At 44.9% G+C, this 12,926-nt stretch overlaps 1 protein-coding gene across 1 annotated transcript in view; it reads right to left on the bottom strand.

The window, feature by feature from the left end:
- Positions 1-2,317, bottom strand: part of LOC311350726 (uncharacterized protein) — a 78,583-nt gene extending 76,266 nt beyond the window's left edge. Inside the window, exons 1-2 of the mRNA XM_084470796.1 lie at positions 2,109-2,317; positions 1,717-1,833 (exon numbers count right to left, since the gene is read on the bottom strand). Of these exons, the coding sequence (XP_084326922.1) occupies positions 1,717-1,833; positions 2,109-2,176 (185 nt within the window). The 5' untranslated portion in view covers positions 2,177-2,317. The remainder of the gene's footprint in view (positions 1-1,716; positions 1,834-2,108) is intronic.
- Positions 2,318-12,926: the final 10,609 nt, after the last annotated feature.

Below are 12,926 nucleotides of genomic sequence, written 5' to 3'. Positions count from 1 at the left end.
GCTCCAGACTGTTAGCTCCAGACTGTTAGCTCCAGGAGAGATGTTGTTCACATGTCATTCATGACTGAACTCAGTGTTGTACATTTACACACCTTCAACTCTGTGTGCTGCTGCTGTACAGACGGACCACTGGGAACCTTTGACCTCCTCTGGTGTCTGTGGAGAACAAACACACACACACACACACACACACACACACACACACACACACACACACACACACACACACACACACACAAAGTCCTGTTTTTTATTGCAGAATAACAATATGTCAAATTGGTTGAGATGAGATTACTGACTGTTGATGTACAGGCTCCAAAATAATTTGTTTATCCTGACCTTGTTCCTTTATTTATATATGAATCAATTCATCTATACCTTTATTCTTCTTTTACATAGAATTGCATTGAAATTAAACTTGGAATGCTAATTTAGAACTACCGTATTGACCTGAATATAAGACAAGGTTTATTTCCTGGAATTGCGTCTGACAAAGTGTGGTTGTCTTGTGTTCGGGGTCTAGACTTTTAAAAGTCGATCTACATTCCGTCTTCCTGGTGATGAATGCCTTTCATTTGACAGACTCCTTGTGGTTCCATGCTGCTTCCCTTTCCCCGTAGGAGCTGGGCCCTAACAGTTACCGTACTTTGAGAGAAAGTCTCTTTGTTTGCTCTTTTCTTTGTTGCGGTGTGCGAGCAAGGTTTGGGGAAAACAAACTGTTTTAATTATTAGGATTTTCAAATAAAATGATTTTCTTTATAAAAAGTGATTTGATCTTAAAAAAATATTTTTCCAGAAACGACTCTTTAAAAAGTGGGGGTCGTATTTTGTCTTTTATCCAAAGAGACTTGTGACAGAAAGTGAGTGAGCTGGAGGTACGAGGAGCAGGGTCCTCTTGCTGAAAGACTCCAGTAGTGCTCAGGCTGAAGAACAACTGATCCATATTCTGATGACAAGCCGGGGGAGAAACAGTTCTGATGAACTCAGATATGGGTCAGATAAAAGTGGTCTGTTTCATTGTCTGTTTGAAACTCCTACCTCTCCTCTCTGGAGGGGCGTCCATCTTTAAGGTCAGGAGGACGATTCATAGAGCGGTCACTCTTCATGGAGACACAGCTGGGTCCAGGGGAGTCTGCTCTCTCCTGCTGCCCTGGGCTTCACAACACACACACACACACACACACACACACACACACACACACACACACACACACACACACACACACACACACACACACACACACACACACACACACACACACTTGAACATAACCTGCATGATTTCACACGCTGTGATTGGTTCATGATAGTTTGGAAATGGAGAAATCAATAAAGTTTGACGTAGGAGTTGTGTTGATACACTAATGTACAGGCTACAGAATCATTTGATTCTCCTGACTTGTGTCTGTATTTAAAGATATGATATAGTATCAATCAATGACTTTTATAATTTTCTTACATAGAATTTCATAGGAAATACACGTGGAATACTAATTTAGAACTTTTTTTTTGTCTTTTATCCAAAGAGACTGAGTGACAGAAAGTGAGTGAGCTGGAGGTACGAGCAGGGTCCTCTTGCTGAAAGATGTCAACTCCAGTAGTACTCAGGCTACTCTGCTCTCTCCTGCTGCTCCCTTCGAGATACACAACAACACCAATCTGTGATTCAGGACTCTTGGATGTACTGATGTATTTCATAATCTGACTGATCCTTACTTTTGCTCAATAGACAGATTTCCATCTTTAAAGGTAGCAGGAAGATCCATAGACCAGTCACTCTTCATGGAGACACAGCTGGGTCCAGGGGAGTCTGCTCTCTTCTGCTGCCCTTGGCTTCAACACAACACACACACACACACACACACACACACACACACACACACACACACACACATACACACACACGCACACGCACACACACAAAGAGCAGGTGAACATCACTATAAACACTGCTCTGATTATTGGATGTGAACTCTAGAGAGACAACACTGAATCAACAGAGTTTGAAGGTCCACAACTATTTATTTTCTCCTGCCTTGTTGCATCTGATCAGTAGAGTCTGAAAACAACCAAATGGTCTGTTTTCATCGTCTGTTTGAAACTCCTACCTCTCCTCTCTGGAGGGGCGTCCATCTTTAAACATAACAGGTATACGCATAGAGCTGTCACTCCTCATGGAGACACAGCTGGGTCCAGGGGAGTCTGCTCTCTCCTGCTGCTCTGGGCTTCAACACAACACACACACACACACACACACACACACACACACACACACACACACACACACACACACACACACACACACACACACACACACACACACACACACCAGCTTTTACTCAGACTAATGATGGTGTCATGATGTATCACTGCTGAGCTCTGAGATGGACAACAGTCACAGACAGTGAGAGATCCTCTTCTTACCTCTTAGCTTTGCTCTGGCGGCCATGTTCCCCAGACCGAGTGGTCTTAGAGGTAGGACCCCCCTCCTCTCTCTCCTCATCCATAGTAGACCGGAGACCTGTAGTCACAAGTCACCGGAGACTACACAAAGGCAAAATATTGTTTTTCTAAAAAATATCTTAGGTTGAGATGAGATTACTGATTGCTGAGGAGATGTTTGGATCAAATACACAGGCTACAAAATAATTTGTTTCTCCTGACTTGTTCCTTTATTTATCGATATGAGATAGTATCATTAATCTTTATTATTTTCTTACATAGAATTTCATAGGCAATACTCGTGGAATACTAATTTAGAATTCCATATTGACCTGAAAATAAGTTTATTTTCCTGGGAATGCGTCTGACAAATATTTGTATTGTGATCAGAAGCACTGCCTTTAATTTGCACATCAACACAATCAACAATGAGCGTCTATATTTTATGGTGTGTTGAATATGTGTGAAAGTACGCTGGGAGAATATAAACGTGTTTTAAGGCCAATCTATACCAATCGAAGGAGCTATTGAAAATACAGGCGACCATCAGCAACATATTCACACCATAAATGACCAGTGGCGTCACTAGGCTGTTTTATTCGGGGCTAAAGCCCCGTATATTATTTAATTAGCCCAGAATATAATTTGTTGGTAAAAAAATAAAAAAATAAACTTTCCGACCGTCCTTGAACGCCCCTCGTTTACCGCACGACAACAGAGCAACAGGTGAGTCAGTACACTTAAGCAGTCGGACTCAGTATTCACAACAGGTTAGTAGTGAGCACAAGCTCTAGATTTCACTCTCTTTATTATATGTCAGTAATTCAAATGTCTGTAAACGTTTTGAAAACCAACTATACTAATAAGAAATGAATCAAGAAAAACATGTAAAGAATACATGACTGTGTAACTCATTAAACAGTCATTAAATAGTTCACTTTTGCTGAATGTTGACTGTTGGTGTGTTTGTGAATGAGGCACTTTTGTGTTTGGGCAAAGGGAAGTTTGTGAAAATGTGTATTTTTAACATTGGTATTTATTGGTATATTTACTGGTAACCATGGAATGCATTAATTCAATTCAGTCTAGAAGTGATGAAATTATTCTAGTCACTAATTGTAGTTAGTTATTTGTTGGACGTCCCGTGTGCTTTACACTAGAAAGAAACATGGGGATTCCATCTCAAAATAAAGTAGCCTAGTCCTTCTACAAAGAGAATAAACGGTTTAAAAACATAACCAGACTGTTTACCACCTCAAGTAAGTTACCTTATCATATCCCCAGTCAGATCCATATATATATATATATATATATATATATATATATATATATATATAAAATGTAAGATCTGTCTCACTTGTATTCATTTTACTCTGAAATAACTTGAATGGAACTTTAGATGTCTGGGGATAAGCAGCACAGCAGTCAGGTAGTTATTTAAAGCTACAATAAACTGTGTATTTAGTTTATTTAGGTAAAGCATGATGAAAAAATTTGCATGCGCAATAGAGCATACAACATTTTTTAAATCCTTTTTCCTCTGGGCTGAGCCCCGGATGTTTCAAAAACCTAGAAACGCCCATTTATGACATACTATATAAAAGGGTTTGATGGCAATCCATTGTTCGGATGTGAAAATCTGCGAGTGCTTCTGATTACAATAAAGTGGTATTATAGATATTTCGTCCCGTCATTTAAATTAGATTGCAGCGTTACATATTTCTGCATGCACCTTAGACGATCCCTAAACACCGGCAGGAAAAGCGCTTCACAGCTTCGCGCTTCGACATTCAAAGCCGTCTATTTGTAATATCATCGAACTAGTTTGTGACGCTGAGCGAACTAAGAGTGTGATGCTATCACCAAATGTCCAGTAGGCCTATTTACAACAAGATTAATCTGTAAGGAATCGGTCCTGCTTTAAAGGCGCTATTGTGCACGCGCGCGCACACACACACACACACACACACACACACACACACACACACACACACACACACACACACACACACACACACACACACACACACACACACACACACACACACACACACACACACACACACACACACAAACGTAAATGGGGATTGAGGAAGAGGAAGTCTGGCCTCCACAGAGCGAGACGGAGCGGACCGTTACTTCAGCTGCACGGTGAGCAGCCTGGAGCTTCGACTGTGTTGAGCACGTCTGAACAGATCATTGATCATTAGATCATTGATCATTAGATCAGTACCATGATGAGCAGAACAACACGTCTTACCTGTGAGGAGGAGGAGGAGGAGGAGGATGAAGGTGGTCGGGTTCTTGAGCTGATGTCGCACTTAAAGAATCGTCTGCACGGATGATTCTTACGAGTTCAAATGTAGTTCTTACAAGTACGAATTAAAACATAGACATCTTACATTATTAATCCCACTAAACTAAACTCTACTCTAAACTCTAATCACAGTAATAATGTCATTCTTACGAGTTCGAGTTGAACTTCTGCCGTCAGTCGCCCAGTCCATTAAAAGGAGAACAACTTTGTTGCATTCAACAAAGTTTTACTTTCGAGGGCTTTTCTTTTCCTGTGGATGCTTAGGGATCGTCTAAAAAGTGCATACAGCAATATGATCAATCTCATGACAATCTCATTAAAATGACAGCACGAAACATGTTTAAAACTATTACAATTGTGATCAGAAGCACTCCCTTTAATTTACACATCCACACAATCAACAATGAGTATACAATATCAGATATTTTATTAATAAATAACACACAAATGCACACTCCTGATCGAACCCTTTATTTGATACGATTTTTCATAACCCAGTTATCAAAAGTCTAGGTACTTAGATTCATGTAACTGGTTGACTCTTCAACAGTATCTAGACCGCGGCCGTCTCAGCCATCACAGACCTGTACCTTACTTGATCTGTTGAATTGGTCCATTCTACAGTAACGGTAACAACACAACAGAGCAATCACTCACATTTCTTCCTCTTCGGAAAAATACGACCAAAATATAAACCATCCGTGACATGGGCGACGTTTAGAAAAGACCTGTTCACCTGTGATGGACGGCTACCTGTTCACCTGTGATGGACAGCTACCTGTTCACCTGTGATGGACAGCTACCTGTTCACCTGTGATGGACAGCTACCTGTTCACCTGTGATGGACAGCTTCCTGTTCACCTGTGATGGACAGCTATGGACAGCTATAGGCGTTTGATACCCAGAAATCCATTAAAGTCCTTCAGTGGTTATTTTAAAATGGTGATATTATGATTTTTGGGGGTTAATAACTGCATTTGGGGGTTCTACTAGAATAGGGCTACATGCCTGTATGATAGTTTGACAGCAAGGCGTGCTGGTGCCCACAGGTGGGAGGGTCCTGTGGGCAATCGCTCTGACCCTATCGCTGAATATTTCCCTCAATATATGATGTATTGAAGAATTGAATAAAACATGTTCTCCATTTTATTTTACATTACACTGTACACAACAATTCCATTGCCATCTATGACGGCTTTGCCTGTAAAGTGGTGCATTTGACAATAAAATAACTTGACTTGACTGTACACTTACCATTATCCCTACCAGGAATAAAGATACAAATGGACTCATTACCTCCTGCCTACTCTTAGTATTCACATTACATAGAGTCCTTCCCATTTGACCTCTATCCCATCCACTCATATCATCAGCAGCAGCCCCTCGAGATAGAGATGGAAATAAATCTCGCCATGGGGGCTTCTCGGGCGTGGTCTCCGCCCAGCCACGAGGGAGGGAAGGCGGGCCGCTCCGGGCGCGCTCAGTGCGAACACTGCGGCGAGACGTTCTACCCCTCGGCCAATCGGACGGGCCGGTGCCAGGACGCGCCGGACGCGGTGGGCGGCGGCGTGCGGCGGGTCAGCTGCATGTGGCCGACAGCATGCTGCACCACCGCATGTCGGACCCCGAGGGGGACTTCTCGGACCCCTGCTCCTGGCTGGCCCTGGGGGCCCTGGGGGCCCTGTCCCTGGTGGCGCCCTGCCTGTGTCTTGTTGTGTGCCCGTGGGCCACACGTCGACGCACCTAGCCCTAAGCCTCCCGCTGCCCAATCAAGGGCAGGACGTCCGCTTTTAATCAGGACAATAAATGAACTCTGTTGTAACTACTGATCTGATGTATCTAAAATGTTGTATTGGTGATCTGCTGTTTCAACAATAAGTGTACTGTCTACCTCAAAGAAAAGCGGAACCATCATGGCCATCTGTTCATAAAAAAGACTGGACTTCCAGCGGCAATACCATATATGGGCAGGACATCCTCGGGAATACTGCTGCCATACGTGAAAAACATCGAACTGCTGAAATGTTGTAACTGCTGATCTGCTGTTTCAACGCTAAGTATACCGACGGCCTCCGAAGAAAACAGGAACAATCATGCACATCTGCTCATGGAAAAAAACACAGACTTTCAGCGACACTACCATATATGAGCAGGACTTCCGCATCTAGTGCTGCCATCATGTAGAAAATATCGAGCTGTTAAATTGTTGAACTGCTGAGCTGCTGCGTCAGCAAAAAATGTACCAAAAGGCCTCCGAAAAAACAGGAACCTCCATACCCCAGAATCCACCGAGTTTCTTAGAGACTTAGATTTAAGTCTAAGTCTCTTCTTCCTCTCCTTCCCTTTCTCCCCCTGCTAGCTCATTGAGGCAGCCTCTACGGAGAACTTTAGCTACAAGGATCCCCCCTTATCTTATCTGGTGTCTGGTTTATTGAGAAAGAATCTGAATCAGAAAAACTTTATTATCTGACATGACAGAAAATTATCTTCGGCGTGGCTCAACACACATCAACAAGGACACAAAGACCACAGACAAACTGACACAAAGAAACAGCATTCTTGCAATAGTGGTAAAGTGACTGGTGCAATCAATCAATACTATAATGTGCGATCAATAAATATTACATAGTACAATGGCCACCTAAAGTGGAGGAGGGGGGGGGTGGTTATTATGTTCTGTTGTTATTGTTTGTTTAGTATTTTGATGGCAGTGGGAATAAATTCATTTCTGTAAATGTTTTTCCTGAAGGAGGGGACTTTGTAGCGGCGGCCTGATGGTAGCAACTGGAAAGACTTCTGCAGGGGATGGCTGAGGTCTGATGTGATGTGGTTTGCTTTCCTTTCTATTGCTTGTGTGTGAAGTACAGATGTTGATTGTTGATTATTAATGCTACTTTAACAGCGCCGAAAATCCAAAAACCCAGTCGAAACTAGATGGGAAAAGTGTGTAGTTCAAAACGTGATGCAGCTGGGAGTCCGGTCCAGAGCGGGGCTGGGAGTCCGCTCTCTCTCTCTGTCTCCCTCCCTCTCTCTCTCTCTGTCTCCCCTCCCTCTCTCTCTCTCTGTCTCCCTCCCTCTCTCTCTCTCTGTCTCCCCTCTCTCTCTCTCTCTGTCTCCCTCCCTCTCTCTCTCTGTCGCCCCTCCCTCTCTCTCTCTCTGCCCTCCCTCTCTCTCTGTCTCCCCTCCCTCTCTCTCTCTGTCTCCCCTCTCTCTCTCTGTCTCCCTCCCTCTCTCTCTCTCTGTCTCCCTCCCTCCCTCTCTCTCTGTCTCCCCTCCCTTTCTCTCTCTCTGCCCTCCCTCTCTCTCTGTCTCCCCTCCCTCTCTCTCTCTCTCTCTCCCCTCCCTCTCTCTCTGTCTCCCCCCCCTCTCTCTCTCTGTCTCCCCTCTCTCTCTCTGTCTCCCTCCCTCTCTCTCTCTCTGTCTCCCCTCCCTCTCTATCTCTGTCTCCCCTCCCTCCCTCCCTCCCTCTCTCTCTCTGTCTCCCCTCTCTCTCCCCTCCCTCCCTCTCTCTCTCTCTCTGTCTCCCCTCCCTCTCTCTCTCTGTCTCCCCTCCCTCTCTCTCTCTCTCTCTCTCCCCTCCCTCCCTCTCACTCTCTGTATTCCCTCTCTCTCTCTCTGTCTCCCCTCCCTCTCTCTCTCTCTGTCTCCCTCTCTGTAGATCCTGTCTAGTTTTATCTTGAAGCCGTCTTATTGTTATCCACTCACAACTCCTGAAAGAAGTGATACTGCAACATCATCTAGAATATGTACCAGGTGTGTATCAGTAAGATACACACACCTGGTGTATAATATATTCTAGTATATGTACCAGGTGTGTATCAGTAAGATACACACCTGGTACATCATAGGTTCTAGTTAATGTAACAGGCGGTGTCACTTGGCTCTATCCCTTCCCCTAGCCCTAACCCTTAACCTCTCCCTCCCCTAGCCCTAACCCTTAACCTCTCCCTCCCCTAGCCCTAACCCTTAACCTCTCCCTCCCCTAGCCCTAACCCTTAACCTCTCCCTCCCCTAGCCCTAACCCTTAACCTCTCCCTCCCCTAGCCCTAACCCTTAACCTCTCCCTCCCCTAGCCCTAACCCTTAACCTCTCCCTCCACTAGCCCTAACCCTTAACCTCTCCCTCCCCTAGCCCTAACCCTTAACCTCTCCCTCCCCTAGCCCTAACCCTTAACCTCTCCCTCCCCTAGCCCTAACCCTTAACCTCTCCCTCCACTAGCCCTAACCCTTAACCTCTCCCTCCCCTAGCCCTAACCCTTAACCTCTCCCTCCCCTAGCCCTAACCCTTAACCTCTCCCTCCCCTAGCCCTAACCCTTAACCTCTCCCTCCCCTAGCCCTAACCCTTAACCTCTCCCTTCCTTATAAGGAAGGTTTAAAACCTTAGCATCCCCCTCACTCTTCTTCTAACCACGAATATTTCCCTTACCCTAAACGTAACCCTTCTTATACTTATGTTCCTTTAAATTTAACAACGTGTTTATTTTCCCTCCAAGCGGACCGGCTCCTCCCCCTTTCTCCCTCCTCATATCATATATTTCGTCCTGTCATTTAAATGAGATTGCAGTCATATTTCTGCATGCACCTTTTAGACCAGGGGTGTCAAACTCAAATATACAGTGGGCCAAAATTGAAATCTTGGGCAAAGTCGCGGGCCAATTACATTACATTAATTCGGGACATTGCATTATAAAAGGGTCCGCGGGCGGAATAGTTGACGCGCCAGGTTTTACGCGCCAAGGCGCGCGTCAACGCGTTAACGCTGAAATGCGATATACCGGCGGGCCAGTTCTGATAGACATTAGATATTGTCTGGAGGGCCCAAATTAAATTACACTGCGGGTCGGATTAGGCCCGCGGGCCTTGACTTTGACAGCTATGTTTTAGACGATCCCAAAACACCGGCAGGAAAAGCGCTTCACAGCTCGACATTCAAAGCAGTCTATTTGTAATATCATCGAAATAGTCTGTGCTGCTATCACCAAATGTCCAGTATTTACAACAGGACTAGTCTGTAAGGAATCGGTCCTGCTTTAAAGGTGCTATTGGGTTTTTCAAAGCGGAAAAAGGCGAATGTCGAAACACACTAATTTGACCGCGCGCGCGCGCACACACACACACACACACACACACACACACACACACACACACACACACACACACACACAGAACGAGGTGGCCTCGAACATGGGGTTGAGGAAGAGGAAGTCTGGCCTCCACAGAGCGAGACGGAGCGGACCGTTACTTCAGCTGCACGGTGAGCAGCCTGGAGCTTCGACTGTGTTGAGCACGTCTGAACAGATCATTGATCATTAGATCATTGATCATTGGATCAGTACCATGATGAGCAGAACAACACGTCTTACCTGTGAGGAGGAGGAGGAGGAGGAGGAGGAGGATGAAGGTGGTCGGGTTCTTGAGCTGATGTCGCACTTAAAGAATCGTCTGCACGGATGATTCTTACGAGTTCAAATGTAGTTCTTACAAGTACGAATTAAAACATAGACATCTTACATTATTAATCCCACTAAACTAAACTCTACTCTAAACTCTAATCACAGTAATAATGTCATTCTTACGAGTTCGAGTTGAACTTCTACATCAGTCGCCCAGTCCATTAAAAGGAGAACAACTTTGTTGCATTCAACAAAGTTTTACTTTCGAGGGCTTTTCTTTTCCTGTGGATGCTTAGGGATCGTCTAAAAAGTGCATACAGCAATATGATCAATCTCATGACAATCTCATTAAAATGACAGCACGAAACATGTTTAAAACTATTACAATTGTGATCAGAAGCACTCCCTTTAATTTACACATCCACACAATCAACAATGAGTATACAATATCAGATATTTTATTAATAAATAACACACAGATGCACACTCCTGATCTAACCCTTTATTTGATACGATTTTTCATAACTCAGTTATCAAAAGTCTAGGTACTTAGATTCATGTAACTGGTTGACTCTTCAACAGTATCTAGACCGCGGCCGTCTCAGCCATCACAGACCTGTACCTTACTTGATCTGTTGAATTGGTCCATTCTACAGTAACGGTAACAACACAACAGAGCAATCACTCACATTTCTTCCTCTTCTGAAAAATACGACCAACATATAAACCATCCGTGACATGGGCGACGTTTAGAAAAGACCTGTTCACCTGTGATGGACGGCTACCTGTTCACCTGTGATGGACGGCTACCTGTTCACCTGTGATGGACGGCTACCTGTTCACCTGTGATGGACGGCTACCTGTTCACCTGTGATGGACGGCTACCTGTTCACCTGTGATGGACGGCTACCTGTTCACCTGTGATGGACGGCTACCTGTTCACCTGTGATGGACGGCTACCTGTTCACCTGTGATGGACGGCTACCTGTTCACCTGTGATGGACGGCTACCTGTTCACCTGTGATGGACAGCTACCTGTTCACCTGTGATGGACAGCTACCTGTTCACCTGTGATGGACAGCTATGGACAGCTATAGGCGTTTGATACCCAGAAATCCATTAAAGTCCTTCAGTGGTTATTTTAAAATGGTGATATTATGATTTTTTGGGGTTAATAACTGCATTTGGGGGTTCTACTAGAATAGGGCTACATGCCTGTATGATAGTTTGACAGCAAGGCGTGCTGGTGCCCACAGGTGGGAGGGGCCTGTGGGCAATCGCTCTGACCCTATCGCAGAATATTTCCCTCAATATATGATGTATTGAAGAATTTAATAAAACATGTTCTCCATTTTATTTTACATTACACTGGACACAACAATTCCATTGCCATCTATGACGGCTTTGCCTGTAAAGTGGTGCATTTGACAATAAAATAACTTGACTGTACACTTAGCATTATCCCTACCAGGAATAAAGATACAAATGGACTCATTACCTCCTGCCTACTCTTAGTATTCACATTACATATGCCGCTTTTCCACCGCCAGTACCTACTCGACTCGACTCGACACGCCTTATTTGCGTTTCCATTGGCAAAAAAAGTACCTGGTACCTAGTACCGGGTACTTTTTTTTAGTACTACCTCCGTCGAGGTTCCATGCCAGCGGAGTAGGTACTTTTGTGTGACGTAAACAGGCTGCTGGTAACTGATTGGCCAGCGGCTGTCAATGGGAATAATCACTCAAAGTTAAGTTGTGTCCGGCGTGGTTGGAGTCCACGAACCCGCTCCCGAGGGGGACACTGATCAGCGTTTCGCCGTGTGTGTCGCTCCTTTCCCGGGGCTAGAGTTAGGCTGCGCGTCGTTATGTGTGTCGGGCGTGGTTGTGTGTGTCCGGCGTGGCTGGAGTCCACGGACCGGCGTTTCGCTGTTTCGTTTCAGTGTCGTTCCTTTCCTAGGGCTCGAGTTTCGCCTCTATCAACGTTACCGTACGTATGACAACAATAGACGCGCAGTCATTGCACTTTTTATTTTATTTTATTTTATTTCCCATCATAACCTTTCCCGGGAATCAGGAAATAGTCTTGATCAGATTCAGATTTCCCGGGAATCGCGTCTCCCGTGATTAAAACCTAATGACGACCCGCCCATGGTGGAGAGGTTCTTTTCTACGACCCGCCCACATTGAAGAGGTACTTTTTTAGATGGAAACGCAACCAAACCGAGTTGAGTCGAGGCGAGTCGAGTCGAGTCGAGTTGGTACTGGCGGTGGAAAAGCGGCAATAGAGTCCTTCCCATTTGACCTCTATCCCATCCACTCATATCATCAGCAGCAGCCCCTCGAGATAGAGATGGAAATAAATCTCGCCACGGGGGCTTCTCGGGCGTGGTCTCCGCCCAGCCACGAGGGAGGGAAGGCGGGCCGCTCCGGGCGCGCTCAGTGCGAACACTGCGGCGAGACGTTCTACCCCTCGGCCAATCGGACGGGCCGGTGCCAGGACGCGCCGGACGGCGGTGTGAGGCTGTAACAATCACCCTGATTTCTCTTTCAGGTCGACTATCACTTTTTGTTCGGAAAACTACATAATATATTTCAGTTACATATGTAAACTCATCTTATTACAAAAAAACATCCATCAAATCACATTCCCATCAGCCATCCAGTAAATTCCAAAGAAAATAGCCCATAAACAAACTGTTTTCTCAAAAGCTTTTGTATTGATTTTGATAATTGTATCAGTAACATCAAATTGTCCACAGCTTTTATACACCG

Source organism: Micromesistius poutassou (assembly GCF_964030765.1).
Source record: "Micromesistius poutassou genome assembly, chromosome: 7".
Lineage (NCBI taxonomy): Eukaryota > Metazoa > Chordata > Actinopteri > Gadiformes > Gadidae > Micromesistius > Micromesistius poutassou.
Note: the sequence above shows the minus strand (reverse complement) of the source record. Positions and strands in the feature narration are given on the sequence as shown.